Below are 20548 nucleotides of genomic sequence, written 5' to 3'. Positions count from 1 at the left end.
TGCATCGTGTACTAAGTAAAAATATTACGCAGTGCCTGAAAATAGTCCCCAGCACGCTCCCGGTGCAAGCAGGTTGTCACGTTGGTTATGTTGACGGAAGTTAACCTATTTTCAGGCGCTGTGTAATATCATTGCGCCTGCTGCACCACCCATGTTACGGCAGCAAAGTTCCATGATTATTACGCAGGAATGAGAGTATAGTTCCTAGTCATATAGGCCTAGAAAATCGCAACTTTTCATTTTTCGTCTGTCTTGGTGCACAATGAAACTACAGAATTGTCAAGTTTTAAATTAGCCTGGATGCCAGCCGAACTTAGCCCCGCCCACAACATTTTAACTCGGGCAGTTCGGTCTGGACTTGATCGGTAGAGAAGTAATTATGCCCGAACAGAAACTGTTCGGACCAATGAAATTGTCAGGGCGGGCTTTAGACGATGATGGACAGTAACGTAATCATCCACGTCATCAAAGGCACTTGGGTTGAATTTGTTCTAATCCTAAACGGAGAACTTGTTCGTATATGCATTCACCTTTACTATTTCTCTCAGAAATGATGATTGTGTTGGTAAGTACTCTGTGTATCCTTAAATTCTTTTTTTACAACACCGGCAAAGATCGTTTACACTCATCTTTTTCTTCTAACGTTACTTATTCCAGCGTGCGTGCAGACAGGGTTGCCAAGTTTTTACAACAAAACCCGCCCAATTGCTAACGTTCCTCAAAACTAGCCAAAACCAAGCCCAATAGCTTTCCAGGGGGGTTCTCCGGGGAAAAAAAGGCATTTGGGGGGTAAAATATGTGTTATTTTGGCCGGGCTGCCTGCTAAAATTTGCATTCCTGGGTCTGTATAACTACATTATGTGTTGCTCCGTTGCTCTGATTGCTTGTAGGTCTATCCAATTGAGGTCTTTCCTGGTTCGGTTGAAACACGCCCCATTATCAGAGTTGAGTATGACAACGTCCGGCTAGTTTTAAATAGGAAAAATATTAAAACTCTTTGGTCATTTGTTTTAGCGAGATGCTAACGGTCTAATCAGATTCAATGATCTATGCTAAGCTATGCTAAAAGTGTTACTGCCAGACCCAGAGATCGGCTGAATGTATTTGAAAACTGTAAAATTCAACTGTTTAACTCCAAGGAGAGTTGGAAAATTAGCCTATTTTCAAAAATAGTGTGTTCCTTTAAATGGAATGTGACTCTGTATGCATTATGCAATAATAAACATTTCAAAGTGCCCTTATTATGCTTTTATCTTTCATTTAGTGTGTAATGTAACGGTTAAAGATCAAAGTGCAAAATAAAAGAAGTTATTGTCTCCCAAAATAAGGAACCGATTCTGAACTGCCTGAAATGAGTCAACAGCAATTCCAGTCTTACTTCCTGTTTGAACCTACGTAGGTTTGTAACAAATTGCATAATGCCAGCCTGTGTTCTTCATTAGCTGCCGGCGAACAGTGTCTACTTTGACCCTCAAGTTGTAGCTGAGGACTGGAATAGTTTGGTTTGTGTTGTTGACTTGTGGAAAAGATGCTGTTTTCTGTGCTGCGGAAGCAAATCCACTTTGCTGCACTTCCAAAGGACAAGGATTCACTCTAGAATTTATACAGAAAAATCAATGCCTTGTCTGAAATTCTTGTCCGAAATTTTTGCACATTAAAAAATAGATTTCAATCACGTTTACACACTGCCTCCGAAACTTTAATACGTCATATTGGGTTAAATTTTAATGCGTTTTTCGCATCCGTAGCAAACATTTTGAAAGGTGTTTTGACAATTCAGAGTCTGAACAAACCTGAGATCAATTTCTGGGTTGCGACCAATCAATTGAGATCAATATCTTTCTTTTTTTACAAGTGGCCTGTTTCTTCCTTATTCGGTCTCTGTCAGAATGTGACAAGATCAGATTTGTTGCATGATGATTAATGTGGTGGGTATTTTTTTGCTTTTACTTAGACATTGGGCATATTTGAGTGAGTGGATGTGTGTGTCACCCCGTTCAATTTTAAAAATGTGTGTTCCATAGTTCCCGTTTGCTATAAAGTTTGACCTGTGTTTGACCCAATCCCCAACAATACTGTGCCCTTACAAGACACAACCTTCCTGAGGGTTGTAAAATGGCTCTAGAGTTCAGGGTTAGGTTGAGTGCTTTCCGTAGCGTTTACGACGTTCAGGCTTTTAGAAGACCTCTCCGTGACCCCCCCTGCGCTCACCTGCTCCCTCTACAGTTCACCGGCACTTCTGAGAAATGAAGATATCTGTCAAGTTTAGCTGATTCTTTTCTGCGAATCAGTTCTTCACAGATTCATTTGAATACTCGTCGCAATGATTTCCCTGCATTGAGTTTTATATATTCTTTTGTTTGAATATCAGTCCAGCTGTTATATTTTTTAAATATAGATTGCATCAAATGTTGTGTTCAGTTGTCTTTCTATGTTTCCCCATCCCCCTTCCCGCCGGCTCTCTGTAGTAAAATCTGGGTCACGCCGCATGATGCTGTAAGTCATTTCAAACACACAGTGAGACTGCAGAAGATTCCTGGCATGCGCATATGTGCCGGCCGGGCGATGTATTTGCGTAATCCTGCTCTCTATTGCTCTGAGATTTAGATAATAACTTCTAGAACTTTTTTATTATTTAAAAGTTTAAGATTACAATGATTTCAACGGCTCAATAAACTCAGATTAACCTACTATCAGACGTCACAGAGATACCTGTGTGTGTCATCCTTATCTTCCTGTTCTTAATGTCAACTAAAACATGTTTTTAAAATATATTTGCACACATATCATATTTATATCCCATGGACTGGTGTGCAACCAATATGTTTTTAATGGCTAATGCTGAGATGTACAGTATATCAGACAAAAATACAAATTGTATATATTTATACCCATTTGATTTGATTTAATTTTATTCATTTAATTTTAATAATGTGTAACATTTTTGACATGTATTATGAATAAATTATAAATATTTATAATATAATAAAATATATTTATTATTTCAGTAATGTATTAAAATAATGTATTTTATTATTTTAGTTTATTTACTTTAATTTTATTATATTTTAACATGAAATAATTTATTTGTATTACTTTAATATATTATCATTATTATTTATTTACATTTTTAAATGTATTAAAATAACATGAAATTATATAATTTCTTACTTTAATGCATTTTATTTTAATTTATTAAATATTTACATTTAAATGTATTTTATTTTTTAAACATTCTTTTATTTTCTTTCATTTTATTATATTTTATTGTATTTTAATACTGTATGTACAGAATATGTATTTATAAACTATATATTTTTTTTCTTTTTTTTTGTAATCTTATTTTGACATTTTTAGATTTGAATTAAGCTATTATTTGGTAGATTGTTCGTGATTCCCTATACATAAAGATAGCAAAAACCTCACACATACAAATGTCCTCATTTGGATAGTTAGGTAAATATCATAGACTTTTATTGTTTTAATAAAAAGCTGATACGAATTACAACATATTTCCCTGATAATTGAAAAATGTACATATACACAGGGCACAGTAAAAATGAGGAAATTTGAGAAAATGAGACCTCTTTCTTTCTTTCCCTGTAGAGGACGGAGGTGATCGCTGGTGTCTGATCTGCGGTGACCGGGCGTCCGGACTGCACTATGGCATCATTTCCTGTGAGGGGTGTAAGGGCTTCTTCAAACGCAGCATTTGCAACAAGCGCATCTACCGCTGCAACAGGGACAAGAACTGCCAGATGTCCCGCAAGCAACGCAACCGCTGTCAGTACTGCAGACTGCAGAAATGCCTTCAGATGGGAATGAACCGCAAGGGTGAGCCAAACGCGGTCACACACACTCACAAACACACACAGGTGATGATGATTTAAACCAGCAGCTTTGCCCTGATTAAATCCAACATGTGCTTAAGAAATGCAGTGAGAATCCTGTTTAAGTCAAGGTTATTACTATTAAAATGCAAGCTAAAGTAACACTTTACAATAATGTTCCATTTGTTAACATTAGTTAACTACATTAATTAACAATAAACTGTTGTATTTTTATAAACTAACATTAACAAAGATTATTAAATACTGTAACAAATGTATTGCTCATTGTCAGCTAATTTTAGTTAATGCTTTAACTAATTGTAACGTGTTACCAAATATGAAAATAATTGGTAAAACAAATACATTTTCATTATCATTAGCATCTAAAACAAAGTAAAAACAAACATTATTCCTTGATACTATGAATATCATAAGATTTCATATCTTTAAAAGTTGGCTGTTATTGAACCACATCCTTTAATCTTTTTTCTTTGCCCTTGTTTTTTCTTGTTTTCCCTTGTGCTATTTTTCCTTTCCGTTCTCCTTTTTATGCGTATCCATTCAGAATTACAATTTCACCCTAATTATGCTACACCTCTTTTGTATAAACACAAAAACAAAATGTTCAAGGTTTATGCATTTACCTCTTAACTCGTCCCTCTCGTCTGTTCTTTGATGCTGCTTCATTAGAGACAAATATCTGATCTTTCCACTATGTAAATTAGGTGATATCGATCAGGGTTTGATTAGCCGTGCCTGAAGAAAAAAAACACATGCACAGAAATCAGATTGTAGATCTGGGTTACGACACTGCATGTATAATCATGAGTTGCCTAGATGGTGCTGATAACACATTTCTTGATCCGGAGCATGCTGTCCCTCTCTGATGCTTAGGGCAAAACTCTCACACACATATACAAATAGATCATTTACACTTTAGCCTGTGGCACACACTATTGCGTGTACTTGCCTGCGGCGTGCACCAGAGGGAGCTGTTGATCTTTATTGCTCTACCATCCACCAACTTCCTCCTGGCATGAATTTTTTTATTAAATGTTGTGCAAAGGTGTCCTGCATCTTTGAAGTCCCATTGAGTAATGAGTCAGAGATGTTAAAAATTGTGGTTGATATTGCCAGTTAATTTCTCAAACTGAAAATTAATGACACATTGAGAGCATTGATTTGTGGGATATAATACTTATTTATATTGTCCATTTTGATGAATAATCATCCAGGCGTTTAGTGCAAAAAGACTATACACAGTATGAATATTGCAGAAATAGCATTTGTATTGCAATTCCTAACAGATCTTCTTTCTCTCTCAGCAATCAGAGAGGATGGGATGCCAGGAGGAAGGAATAAAATGATTGGACCTGTACAGGTAAGACAATTGTGTGTGTTTTTACATGGCTAAAGCTATTTGTCCCCAGAAGTGAGCTAAATCTGGATATCTAGGGCTGTCAAAATTAACGTGTTAATTAACATTACACATTTATTTGCGGTTAAACATATGCGGTTTATAATAAAAAATATTTAACGGAATGAACGCAGCACCCCCCCCCCCCCCCCCATTTTCCTATGTCTAGCCTTACACATTATACACATTATATGATCACGCTCTTATTCATGCAAATGCTTTTTAAACCAATTAAGACACAGTACAGTGGTGACAGACACATGACACAGAGTCGCTTCAGACAACGCTTGAACGGACAAAAATTATGCAAAAATGCCTGTTTTTTTTTTGTCAAGTATCCTCGCAAGCACGGTTAAATTAGTTAAATTAAGTCTTGAATGAACATTGTGAGAAAATCTGTGTCAGATCCGCATCATATGCTGCAGGTCTTAAAGTGACAGCAGCCTAATAAACCTGCTGCTGTTTGTCATTTTAAAGGGATAGTTCACCCAAAAATGAAAATTATCCCATAGTTTACTCACCCTCAAACCATCCCAGGTGTATGTGAAATTCTTCTTTCAGACGAATACAATCGGAGTTATATTAAATGCCCTGGCTAATCCACGTATTATAATGGCAGTGAATATTAGGCAAAAATGTGAAGCCCAAAAAAGTGCATCCATCCATTATATAGTATTCAACTAACGAAGTGTAACACCTCACGCTGTTCAAAACGCTTCGCGTCAGTTATGATTTTTCCGTAAGTTGAATATGGAAGGCGGTCTGGCGGAAGCCAGATATTTTACTTTATATCGTGTTAAATATGGAGCCATGTGGAGCACTTTTATGATGGATGGATGCACTTTTTTGGGCTTAAAATTTTGGGCTGCCATTCACTACCATTATAATGCTTGGAAGAGCCAGGACTTTTTTTATATTATATATATATATATATATATATATATATATATATATATATATATATATATATATATATATATATATATATATATATATATATATATATATATATATATATATATATATATATATATATATATATATATATATATATATATATATATATATATATATATATATATATATATATATATATATATATATATGCTGCGCGAGTGGCAAAATCACTGGCGCGAGTGATTTTAATGTTAAGTCAATGGAAAGGCCGTTGACGCACGTCTGGAGGTCCCGCGACGGGGAAGGTGCGTTTCGCGCATCCAGTTCGCGCGAATTGTTGCTTTTGTGCATTCACGCATTTGAAGCGAATTTGCGTCTGACGCCCGAGTTGAAATTTTTTTACTTTGCCGTCAATTCACGCTACATTAACCAATCAGGAGCCTGCTCGCTGCGGTCACGTGGTAAAGTGACGTGATGAGAAACCCTGCATAATTTAAAAATACTACTATTGTGTCACAAAAAGTAGTTTTAAGACTTTTTCAGGTGAGAATGTAGTTGTTTAAAGCTCAAATCTGTGGTTTATTTATAAAGAGAGCGCTATTTAAAAAAAATAATCTTGTGTTTTTGGAGTTGTAAGATCCAGGCGATCACCGGGCACTCAGCGCTCATAACCCCGGCGAGTGCAGCCTTTTCTCGGCTAGTCCATTTGCCACTGGCTCTGATGTCCTGTAGTGGTTCGTCTTGTGTGGATCTAACGGGCGATCTTTGGTCTATAATTTGTTGTCTGCCAAATCGTATTGACTGAGGGCAAAGAGAAGTTTCATGACTTTATTTTTTAAGGATATTTAAATATACATGCAGTGAAGATAATGTAGAAGTTGCCTGGACCACATTTGTGTGGCTATTAATGCTTTATATTAGGGGTGTAACGGATCGCAGTTGATCCGTGATCCATACGGATCACGACCCACGGTTCGGTACGCACCTGACCCGCGGATTTATTGTGCTTTTTTTTTTTTTTTTTTTTTAACTTGTGGATTAATCTGAATTGTTTAGCGATTGCAGACTTAAATACAGTTTTTCTGCCGATATTGCTTTTTAAGTGATCTCGTTCCTTTAAACTCGATGCTGAGTTTCAGAGAAACTCGTGAACAGGGCATGTTAATTAGTCAACAGTGGCGGAGAAGCAGAAGAACTTGAAAAACCTCCCGCATCATTCAAATCGCGTGTATGGGAGCATTTTGGCTTCCCCGTAAAATATAATGATGACGGAAGAAGGGTGTGGACAAAACTGTAACATTATGTAGGCACTGTGGCACGAGAAAGCTGAATGCAAGTGGCGCATACATCGAGCATGGCACCTGCTGACGCCCGTTTCACTCCGTTTGCAGTGCGTATGCGGTGCGTATTTTTCCATACCCATGTTAACGGATACAGCTTTCACTGCACGCGGCTTCGGTCCGTCAGTGTGTGCAGGAGCGCGTAGCTGTACAGCTGTGCTGCGATCGTTTCCGCACAGAGTCTATTGTTTGATGTGCTGGCGCTGAATTAAAGTGACAGCGCATCCGCATTAAAACAAACATGTAGCCTATCGATGCGAAAATCTAGTAATTCCACCACAGATGCATATAATGTAACGTCTACTCGGTTTTAAAGTCAACACATGGCTTTTTGCCTCGAGTAAAGCAAGGAAAACGGCCTTTAAGTAAACAAAGAGAAATAATGGAGAGCACCTGTCCGTTCTTGGGGGTGGAAAAACAAAGTTCTTTATGACCTGCAGGATTTCTTGTCAAAAGATTTAAAAACAAAAGAAAAGCGTAGTTTTAATTTAAAATGTTTGTTATTTTAACATAGTCTATCGTCTGTTTTGCAATTTGCATGAGCAACGTAATATATACATCTAAAATAGGTATTAGGCTATATAAATACAAAGTAATGAATTCAATAAAACGTTGTTTAAGTGTAGTGCGTTTAAACATGATATCTATAAAATAGTGTATAGGCCTACAAAGAGAATTGCAATGCTGACAAGTGTGAGAGGTCTACTCTCCCTGAGAATGTTGACATCCTAATCTTAAAAAAAAAAAAGAAAAAGTCTCAGGTTGTTTTTAGTCAAATTTGTTTTATTCAGATGGTTATTTATTTATTTTATTTTTGTTAACACCAAAAGTTCCTTGTTAACCTATAAACCATATAGGTTATGTTAACACCAAAATTTTTCATGGAATAAATGGAAAGCAAATAAAAATAGTCTCCTCCCCCTTTTATTCTGATCCGAAAAATGATCCGATCCGTGACTCATGATCCGTAGTGCGATCCGAACCGTGAGTTTTGTGATCCGTTGCACCACTACTTTATATATATTTTTAATGAAAATGAAAAGAGGCAGAGTGGTGTTTTATGACATTCCTGGAGTGCCTTGAACGCGCATCTATTTAGCTTCAAACACTCGATTTCTACGCGCGTCCAATTCGCCGCAGTCGCGCAAATGGATTCAAAATGTTCATGCGTCAAACTAGACGCGATTGGGCGCTCTATTCGTGTTTGGTGTGAACGCAGCATAACTCCGATTGTATTCGTCTGAAAGAAGAATGTCATATGTCACACCTAGGATGGCTTGATGGTGAGTAAATAATGGGATAATTTTCATTTTTGGGTGAACTATCCCTTTAAAGGTAATCAAAGAACCAAAAGAAAAAAGAGAAAAATCGCTCACTGTTTATGACTGAATAACCTTTGTAGTTGTAACGTACTGCTCCGAGAGACAAAGGTTGAGAATCCAAACGCAGCTTTAAAGGGATAGTTCACCCAAAAATGAAAATTGTGTCATAATTTTCTCACCCTCAAGTTGCTCCAAAGCTGTATGAGTTTCTTTGTTCTGCTGAACACAAAAGAAGATAGAGTGAAGAATGTTTGTAACCAAGCAGATAGAGCAACTATTGACCACCATAGTAGGAAAAAAAAATACTATGGTAGTCAATAGTTGCTCTATCTGCTTTGTTACAAACATTCTTCACTCTATCTTCTTTTGTGTTCAGCAGAACAAAGAAACTCATACAGCTTTGGAACAACTTGAGGGTGAGAAAATTATGACACAATTTTCATTTTTGGGTGAACAATCACTTTAATAAGGATTAGTATATATTTAATGTATCGTTTATGCAGTAACGACTGTGAAGTGTTTGATAACTTTATTCAATTTCTGTATATATCCTAACTGTTAGACCTACCTGGAAACCTTAAAGCACTGTTTACAAGGTTACATGGGTCAAAAACAACGAAAACAATAACTTTTAGTGCATTTTGACAGGGCAAGTAAAAATCTGAACCAGTCTGACTGGGCCAATTGAAAAAATTGAGGCCTATATATATTGAAGGGCACAGCTAAATGTGACATTTATTATAATGGGTTTTTGTGAAGATTGTTTTAATTTTACTCAAATTAAAAATTATATTTTTAAAGCCTAGTAAAGGTTGAAATTGATTGCTTTCAATTATCTTGTAATGCTGAATGCCTACAATTAATGGATACATTTGAAAAAAAAATCTCATAGGGACATCAATAGGAGTATTGCAGTATAAAGATGCCATTAAACAAATATTTAAAGGGGTGGTAAAACACATTCTTTCAAAGGCTTGATTGTGTTTTTGGGGTGCACTGTAACATGTGTTCATGCTTCGTTTTTTAAAAATTGCATTATTTTTTATATATTTGACCTCTATTCTACACTACTCTGTCCCTCCTTGTAAAAACGGTCTGATGGTTTCCGGGTTGTATGAAGCCAGTCCCTCAAAAATACGCAATGGGCTCAGATTGGTTAGCTGGCCCAGTGTGTTGTGATTCACTAACCGCCTAGTGCACGTTTGTCGGAAACGTCACGCCCCTTACCTTTACCGGTGCTTTGGTAGTATTAGAAACAATGACGTCAATAAAACCATACCCGAATCAGACCCAGAACATTTTAGTGAAGATGATCGAGCAGAACCTGTTCAACCTGTTCATTCCTCAAGAGTAAAGACTGCGGATCTATAGTGATCGCTACTGAATGGCACTGTTACTTTTGTATTTTTAGAACGATTATAGCCAAATATCTGTCGCAAGAACTATTAACCCAAAACGAACACTAAACCTTGACTTTACTAGTAGCCAAATCAAACACTGAACCATGTTTAGCATGCCTGTAGATAAACAAGCCTGTAGATAAACAATACATAAAAGCTCTAATCAAAGAATAATTTACACTAATGCCAAGTTCGCTGTTGAGATTTAAAAACAAGTTTGTAACATTAGGTGTTTGTCGGATAACGTTAACTATGAATGAGCATTTAACAGACTGGTTTGCAGAGCCAAACAGCGTTGTCATCTGTGTACTTCCTTGCTACAACGTACAATTAACAATACGAACTATTACAGGAAAACACATAGACGAAAAATAAATCATACTTACAGGTTGTGGCCCGTAAACAGCTTCTGTTTTTAAATCCATCTTTCAGGACAAGCCGTTGTGTGAATCCTGCATTAAACTCGCGAAGATTGTGGAAGCTTTCCTCCGTGAAATGTGCAGCGGGAGCCACGCCCGCCCGTCGTGCATGATTCACACTGGCAGTGTTTGTCTCGCGCAGCGGAACCGCGGCTCGTGTATTGCAAATACAGACGAATATTGTCCATTATGTCACATTTTCCTGTCTATCTCGTGCTTTGATTTATGATGGGCAGCATACCTATATCTGCTGCAAATGCGAACTGTTCCCCTCTGTCTCATACACACATGCATATAACATGTTGTATGTTAAACGCACTGCAACGCACCCCCGTCCCTAGGAAGGCTGAACAAAGTGGACCTGCAATCCATAGATATGCTGCAATCCGGATGAAAATAACAGCGTTTGGTCGACATTGCAGCAACAACACTCCAGCCTAACTATACCACAACAAAGCTTCCCCGCGGCGAAACAAAATGGCCTCACCCCCCCTTATTTAATATTCTCGGAGGAGGGGTTTATGTAAATATTGGGGCTGGTGATGTCAGCAACCCTGGAGGAATGTCTGTAGTCGCCAACCGGCCGTTTGCTGTAGTCCTTAGAAATTGATTTCTTTAAAAGCAAATATCTCCCTTTGCTTTAAACTTTGAATGTTGTAACTTTGCAACATTACACGCTAGCTAAAGTTAGAAAAGTGAAATCGTGATTTACCACCCCTTTAAAATATAGGCTACTGTCTATGTTGTTTCTTCATTAAGTTGGACATTATATATATATATATATATATATATATATATATATATATATATATATATATATATATATATATATATATATATATATATATATATATATATATATATATATATATATATATATATATATATATATATATATATATATATAATATATATGCCTATATTTAATTGATTGAATCATCCATTTTTCTCCACACAATCTCAGCGCATTCCTGCAGAATTGAACCTGAAGTGTTTTGTGTTTCCTCTGAGAGCTTAGTGAGATTCTGAAGGCCACACATGGAGATCAATTGTTACAAACAGAACCCCACCCCCCCCCCTCTCTCTCTTCCTTATAAGTATGTATACAGCATATAAATCTATAGAGAATGTGAATGAGATGCGCACAGTGTGTGTTTGTGTCTTTGTGTCCTTGTGTCCTTGTCATCAAGTGCTTGTGTTTGTTAGGATTGCTGCTGACTCTCCCTCATTCTAGGACACGAGTTCACTCCTTAGTTTACATCTCGCTCTGTTTAAAAACACAATCGACGGATCCATCGCTTTCAGTCCTCGGAGAAAGACAATCAAGCAAGCAAGAGTTTGTTCGGGGCCGAGTGCCACCCCATTCACTATTGATTTTGTCTCTTATTGACGGATTAAAACGGATAAAACAATTATGAAGAACGTACACATGTTGGTTTCTTTTCAACAGTTTCAGCTTTATTCACAGTAGATCGCTTTGTATTGACCAATCTCCATCTTTTATCTCACAGCGACGTTCAGCTCAGAGACATAGCGCAGTCGATGGCATGCATTCATCTCTGATTTTCTCCATTTCTCTCTCTGTAGATCTCGCTGGAGGAGATCGAGCGAATTATGTCTGGCCAGGAGTTTAAAGAAGGAGCTGAACTATCAGATACATGGAGCCACGGCTACAGTAACCACAGTTCACCTGGCAACAATATCTCCGAGGGCGGTCAGACCTTATCTTTCCCCGCGCTGTCAACCAGGTGTGACCCGAATGAGATGTTCTTCTAATGCGTTTACACACGGACGCGCTGACCTGCGTCTGCCCTTTTTATGAGCAGGGACAAATGGCTTTGATTAAATTGAATTATAAGGTGTTTGTGACGTGTAACGAACCAACAAACATGAGCAGAGAATCAAAAAATTCATTGATTCCTTGTGTATTTGTTTTCATAATCTTTCATTAACCTGTTAAACTGCAACCCCACTTTGGGGCTCACAGCTGAAAACGACCTACCTGAATTAAAACAATTATAGCTCCTGAGAACAGTGTGCTACAGGCACAATTAAGGTATCTTTGGAAAGAAGACACTTGGGACTCTACTAAAAAGCAATCAGAGTTGATAATTCTCAAACAGATAAAAAATTATAATAGTTGAAATGCCTCAAAAATTATTTGCACTACACAGAATGTTGTATTATTTCATGTAAAAATATATGAAAATAGACCTGGAGGAATCCAGTTCAGTTATGGATTGAAAGCCACACGACTTATCAGTTTATATTTCAAGTTTGAGGAAGATATAATGAAAAATGTGGTTCCTGCAAGCTTTTTTCCAAGACTATGTCTGTTCCATTTCTCCCTCCGCCTGCTTGAGGCACATCCCCAGAAATGACATCTCCCAACTAAAACAATTGCAGTTGCTAAACAATTTGCACTACATGCACAATTTAGACATCTTTAAAAAGAAGACAATTTACAGTTTATTACCCAAACATTAAAGTAGAAAAAAACTTAGAAAGACAAACAGTTATAGAAGTTGAAGTGTCTTGAAGATGATTTGTGCTACAATGAACACTTTATTATTTGATGTAAAAATATATGAAAATAAGCCTGGATGAATCCAGTTAGTTAATGAATTGAAAGGCAAAAGTCTCATCAGTTTATATTTAAAATTTGACGAAGATATCATGAAAAATGGGGTTCCTGCATGCTTTTTTCTAAGAATATGTCCAGGTGCCAAGAAACCTACAGGAGACTTGATAACCTAATGTTATGAAGTGTACTGCAAGCTGTTTTAGCCATCATATATGATGCTTGAATGCTTTTTCAACTATAAAATAATAGGCAGAACCATAAGACTTTGTATTAGTGATTTATTTGTACAACAGAACTTATAAAAATATAATAAAAATGAAATATTAATAAAAAAGAGCTAAACTTCTTTGCAACTGAAAATACAACAAGTAATATAAGTATAATAACTATAAATATAACTAGTAATATAAATAACAATATAATATAAATATATAGCTATAAAAACACACACAATTTGCAAATGTAAAAAAAAAAAACATTTACTGGCCTTTTACTGGCGGATTCAGGTCTACAACAGCAAGTGCAGATCTTGAAGAATCTGAAAGCTTTCTTCTCTTTTCTGCTGGTTGGCTGGTGCTTGGATGCCATAGCTCATCTGAAGACTCAACCTGATGCCTGTAGAATGGCAAGGAAAGGAAAGAGAATTAGCACTGCATGTCCTATTTCTGTATAGTTTGCCCATTCAATCAACAATCACACTGTCATCATTCACTCTAATTACAGGCCATCCCATGAACAATGAAACTGATGGGCAGTCGGTTAGACAGCATTCATATTGACGGCGGCCCATACATTCTCACACAGCCCAAGCATCAATCTAACGGCCGGCTATACAGTGAGCATTCATATTGACGGCGGCCCATACATTCACACACAGTCCTACAATCAATATAATGGCCGGTGATACAGTGAGCATTCAACAATCACACAGATGGTCGGCCGTCCAGAACTTTTCTTTTTTCGTCAATTCGTTTTTTGTAGCATAGGGGAAAAAATGCATTTTATATATTATATATATATATTTTTTTTTTTTTTTCTGTGTGTGCTAGAAAAAATGCTAAATATCAGTATATATATAATCTATACTGGTATATTGTAATTTTTCTAGCACACAGGAAAAACATAAAATAAATACAGTCTCAATATATATATATATATATATATATATATATATATATATATATATATATATATATATATATATATATATATATATATATATATATATATATATATATATATATATATATATATATATATATATATAAACAATTACATGTGTTATATATATATATATATGTTTTATTTACACACACATGGGGAAAAATTATTTATACTTTTTCCCCATGTGTGCTAGGAAAAATGCAAAATATCAGCATATGTATAATGCATACTGGTATATTGCATTTTTCTAGCACACAGAAACAATAAAATAAATACATTCTCACACACATTCTCAATATACATAAACAACTACACATCAACTCACCGGTGTGTTATTGGATCAACTTCTCTGTCAACAAGCACCGTCATCGCTGTCTTGACTCTCCTCATTGGTTTTCCACACCGCTGCTTCGAGTGAGCTCAGATAAAGCATCTTCAGCACAATACAAACTTCTTTTGACGATCCATTGGATAATAAATTCCGTCCAGTTAGTAAGATTAGCAAACAGTTACTACAAAGAGACCGTCTGTACTAGCCCGTTAGCTTTAGCTGTCAGATGACGGGGAGGGGTTTGTGTGTGTGTGTGTGTCACAGTCACACAGACTTGTCTCAGCCTCTCGTGGGAGAGCGCGCCACATTCAAATGAATAAATATTCACGCCCATGTGACAAATACACACATGAGAGGTCTCGTTGGAATCGTGTGTTCATTGGCTACATTTTCTGTCAGTCATGACGATTCAATGCTTTTATTGGCTCCAGATAAACAGACAATATCATTGGATGAGCACATCATGACATCAGCCAAAACGAGTGCAATGGTTGGATATTTTTGACTATATCGCGGCTATCTTTGCATGTTTTTGAGTGGGGTTAGTTGTAGAATGTTCGTAACATTCTAAGCTTTAAACCCATGCCACTTTATGCTACCGGGAGACTGTTTTTGGTGCATTATTTTATTGCATAACAGTCTAGTATGATACTCCGCTCCGCAGAAATGCGATGTAAACAAAGGATTAACCATCAATATTACACCATTATCGTTTCGTTGGATTAAAAATGCTCTATGGGATGTTATTCAGTGGACCCTCACCTTTCCATTCATTCTGGAATTGTTTGCAGTGGATGCGTGTGTGGCTCGTAATTAGGACACAAAAGGTATGTGCTCTGTTTTTATTTATAAAATCGTTGATGTGTATTGCTTACATTGATGCAAAAATACAGCCGTTATAAGCTTTTCACTGAAAAACAGTGGTCTGTCCTCAATGCTTGAGGTTTAGACCTTTAGAATGATATATAGTTTGTCAAGATTAATGATGTTTTTTTACGTTAAATCTATTAACAAACATTACACTCGTGCTAAAAATAGCGCTTCAACCCGTGCACGCGCTCATGAACTTTAACTCTATTGACGTACATTTCCGGCTTTCCGTGTTTTCACTGTTATACGGTAGAGGGCGCTATTACACACCTGAACAATAGACGCGAAGAAGAAGCAGAAACAAGCGATAACACATGTGTAAAATAACACAATCATTAACTTTTAAACGGCATATCAATCAAAACTGCCTGATGTTACTGAATGAAATGTCTGCCCACGACGAGATATAGGACTGTGCAAGCATTAGGAGTGTTGATGGACTTGATCATCATTCTGAATATGATCCAGAGTAGGGCTGTACGATTAATCGAAACCGAAATTCAGAACCTCTAACCAACGTATTTTTCCCATGTCGGTCATTTCGGTTTTAGTCACGTGACTCCGCCCCGTCAGTCGCATCAAGTGCAGTTTGCAGGCACACAGAGCGGTGCAGGAGCAGTTATCTGTGTTTATAGATGCCCAGAATCACTATAGTAACTGCATGTTTTACTCATTTTATACAGGTCAGTTAATTGCCCTTCTTATTGCAGATCGCTTTCACTTTCGTCCTCATAAAGTTTGTCAAGTAAATGCGTTTAAAAGCTTGCCAGTTTGAACATTTAAAGCGATTGTGCACTATTCAAAAACAACAATACGGAAAACGTATCCGTTTAGTGCTCAGCTTTTTTCTGTGACACAGAGAGCCGAGCTGTGTCGCGTCTCTGACAACGCGCGCGTGCGCCCTGAAGGGAGACCTCTTTCACCTGCGTCCTCACAAAGCTTTGTCATTTGTATGTGTTTTAAGGCCTGTGTCAACGCTGTACTGTGACTAAAGTAAAGTCACTAAAGTAGCTTCGAAACTCAACCGTTATAGGCATATATTTTAATACCTTCAAATCACCGCTTCATAATGAATAGAGACGGTATGAGTAATTCACACACACAATCACGCTCCCATTAATGCATTCAAATAAATGTAATGTAGGCCTACTGTGTTAATTTATCTGTAGCTGATGTACAACAAACAGAAAACTGCCCCATAGACAATAGTATTTTAAAATCACAAAGAAATGCACTTTTTCATTAGAAAAAAAATTCCACATTTAATAGTAGAAAACATTTACAGTAAAAACCTTGTCAGGAACTTACTCACAAACCTTATGAGGGCAAAAAATGGAAAGCAAAAACAAAACAAAAAAAAACAATAATTGTTCATTAATCGTAATCGAGGTAAAATGTTAAATTAATCAAGGTTTTTATTTTTGGTCAAATCGTTACAGCCCTAATCCAGAGGTAGTCTAGCCTAGAAATCTAGATGCACCCTAGCGCCAGGGTCGTCTAGCAACTCTCTGTTGGCTTGTGAGCTGGAAAAAACAAACCCTAGTCAGGCCAATCACGTCGTATATAGAGTCGGTGGGCGGGCTTAACATAATGACTGCAGAGTTGCGGCACAATCCTATTGTGTGCAGAGGGAATTTGAAAGACAACCGTTTATCCCGCCCCTCGGATTGAGCCCTGCCAATGGTGTGTTCTCAGACCCAACATCTTGATGTGGGTCTGGCTTGTCAGGCTAGAGGTAGTCTTTAGCCTGGGACACACCAAGCCGACGTCAAAGAACTAACGGCCTTGAAAGCTGAAAACAACTGGATTTTCTCAGATTTTTGCTCAAAATGTAGTTGTTGTTTTTTTTACTACGCTTACACATGGGGCCACTTTTGTGAAAATTATCAAAAATGCTGGCGCTGACACCGTTTTTCAAAAACGCTGGTGGGGAAAGAGTTCAAGTGTATTATTTGTTCCACCTCTGAAACTACTTTTTAGGTCTGCAACTAACGATTATTTTGATAATCGATTAGTTGACAGATTTTTTTTTTTTTTCAATTAATCGAATAAAAATACACTTTTTTATTTTATTGGAAAAAACGCACTATTCCACATCCTGCCCAATGCTGTCCTTCAAACAAACGTGTCAGCTGAGTGCTATGGACACATACATACATGGGAGTTCATTTTAGTCCATCCTGAAGTCCGTTTTGCAGAGATGGACTAAAAATGAACTCCCAAAACGTACTGCCAGATTCTGGAAGATGAATTCTTCAAACAGTGGTACTAGAGGATGTGGTGCTGGTCCTTCAAGAGTCACTCTCAACCTATCTGTCCATAAAGCCTATAAAAAAACCTTCTTCATGTATTTTACAACACTTCAGCTTGTGATTCTTATCTAGTGGGGGTCATTTTTTAGGATTCTTTACCTAACTGAAGTCTCTGAGATCCTGACACCTTGCACTTCTGGAGACTCCAGGTAGGTTGCAGCTTTGGAAAATGGTGGCGCTGGAGACTAAAGGGTTCCTGATGGTTTCACCCTTAATTCTTCACCTTAATTCTTAATTCTTTTGCAGTTAACAGGTGTCTTTTCTTCACCACCTGTTTTTGTCAGATCCTGCTGACCCAACGAGCATTTCACTGTCCAATGGTCATGCCTTAACTGCAATGTCTAGTATTGCATTAGTATTGCATCCTTCTCATGGGCATTTAATACTTTTTGACTTTTCAGTCTGAGTTAAATCTCTTTTTTGGCTCAATTTATCTGTAAAAGAAAACATGCCTAATAATTCTGCACACCTGAATATAAGGTGATTTTCATTTCCAGCCTTCATGAACAATTATATATCACTTATACATTATTAAATACTAAATCAATAGTAGTTATTAGGATTACTGTGGTTTGGAATTGGTCAAATGTGCCTGGAAATAAAATATGATCAGAAAATCAACGTGCCTAATAATTCTGCACTCCCTGTAGTGAATATATCTACCATTAGCCTACATAAATTAACAATGGTTTTACAATGAACAAAACAAACAAAAATAATTTTAGTAAATAAATAAATAACAGGGTTATTGTTATTCAATGGTAACCACAAATTAACCATTGTTTAGCTTCAAATCCATAGTTTAACTATAGGGTATTTGTGTGGTTACACAAATGGTAATCAATACGGCATAATTTTCGTAAGGGTATGTTTGTGCTATACATTATGTGCAAAAAATGAGCAAATCCCTACATTAAAATGATATTAAAGAAAAACAAAAACAAGAAAAAAACACAAACTCAGTGTTACCACATAAGAGCAATGTTCTGCAGGAACACACTCACTCACACACACACACACACAATCTCTCACTCTCTCACTCTTAAATATGTGACACAAAAATTTTAATGGGTTGCATATCAAGTTATTGTCAACTAAAACCATAAAAAAAAAAATTTTGTTACTAGAAATAAAATGTTAACTGGGAAAAAAAAAACATTTAAGATATTTGCAAAGACAACATTTCCCATTTTTATTTAAAGTTGAAGTACTAAAATAAATAAACCTAAGTAAAAATGTATACTATATAGACATAAAAACAAATGCTAAAAATAACTAAAAATTTAAGTGAAAACATAAAATAAAAAAATGTAAATATTAAAAAAAACGTATAATAGTATATTAAATTGGCTAGTATATGAACTCAAATTACATTTGGATGCTAACATTGCTTGTGCATATAACTGCCCCTAGGTTTTGGGACACTGATCAGTGTTGTAAATTGAGTTGTTGTTGTTGTTGTGTGTTTATTGAGTAATATTTAGACATGGAAAGCACTGTGGTCAACTTGTGTTGTTTTTAAATGTGCTCAACAAATCACTGGTGATTGATATATGGCACTTACAACTGTCGTTCTCTCTCTGCAGCCGTTCTGTGGATATGAGCACATACTCTGTGTCCTGTAGGGATCAGTGCAGCAGTCCTCAACTGACACACTCTTTCCTGTTGTGTAAATATCCTTTGGCGCCCCCTATTGGCAGCAGCCTGAAGACGCAATCGCACACATTCTCAGCCCAGCTACTCGCTGCTGAAGACCTCACACCTCTCACTACCCCCATGGTCATCGAAGAGGGGTAAGACACACACACGTCTCACAGAGTTACATACCAAACACAACTTTTGTGTTGGATTTGTCTGGATCTGACAGGATTTACACTTGTTGTGTTGGATTTGACTGGATTTACAAAATGTTTGAGTTGGATTTGACTTGATTTTGTTGTATTTCCACTCTTACGTTCCTAAACGTCTGTCAGTAGTCATGTCTAATGGTCTAGATCTAGTATAAAAACTCTGGCATCATCTTTATTTAAATGTAACATGCAGAATGTCATGAAAAGACAGCTGACCTTGAGCTAAATGTTGATATACAATTAGTTCTTTTTTTAATGGATGATACATACAAACTGTAAAACTGACAATAAAAGCAACCACTATATCACTAATAATAATAAGTTTCATTTTTATAGTGCCTTTCCCAAGCTCAAGGTCGCTGTACAAGAAAATAAGTTAACACATACACAGCATCAATATAGAACATAGATATACATAAACACGCATTTTCCGAGGTATATAATATTACTTGCTATTTAAGGGTTAATAGCATCACTTTTATCGCTTGGCAAGTTTTATTGGTTTCACTGAATCATCTCCTTCAAACTATCTTTTTTTTTTTTTTTAATCAATTGTTCAAAACACAGACGATTTGCTTGTACCATCATTCAAAAATATTTCCAGAAGCTCCTGAGGGACATTTTATATTTTAAAATCTTTTGTACACTAAGATTTTTGTTGTTTTGTGAAAGAAATTAATGCAAAACAGATGCATTAAAGTAATTTATTAAAGATTTGTATTTAAAATAAATACTGTTATTTTGAACTTTCTATTCATCAAATAATCCTGAAAAAGTATCACGGCTTCCACAAAAATATTAAGCAGCATAAC

At 36.4% G+C, this 20548-nt stretch overlaps 2 protein-coding genes across 2 annotated transcripts in view; one reads left to right on the top strand and one right to left on the bottom strand.

Moving 5' to 3' along the window:
* Positions 1-20548, bottom strand: part of LOC307137479 (uncharacterized protein) — an 890992-nt gene that overhangs the window by 624099 nt on the left and 246345 nt on the right. The window lies entirely within an intron of this gene.
* Positions 1-20548, top strand: part of nr6a1b (nuclear receptor subfamily 6, group A, member 1b) — a 48693-nt gene that overhangs the window by 23950 nt on the left and 4195 nt on the right. The window contains exons 3-6 of the mRNA XM_079835146.1: positions 3607-3834; positions 5156-5211; positions 12213-12373; positions 19473-19679. Of these exons, the coding sequence (XP_079691272.1) occupies positions 3607-3834; positions 5156-5211; positions 12213-12373; positions 19473-19679 (652 nt within the window). The remainder of the gene's footprint in view (positions 1-3606; positions 3835-5155; positions 5212-12212; positions 12374-19472; positions 19680-20548) is intronic.

The sequence above is a fragment of the Gobio gobio genome (assembly GCF_949357685.1).
Source record: "Gobio gobio genome assembly, chromosome: 14".
Lineage (NCBI taxonomy): Eukaryota > Metazoa > Chordata > Actinopteri > Cypriniformes > Gobionidae > Gobio > Gobio gobio.
The sequence above is the reverse complement of the archived record's forward strand: the minus strand, read 5'-3'. Positions and strand labels throughout refer to the sequence as shown.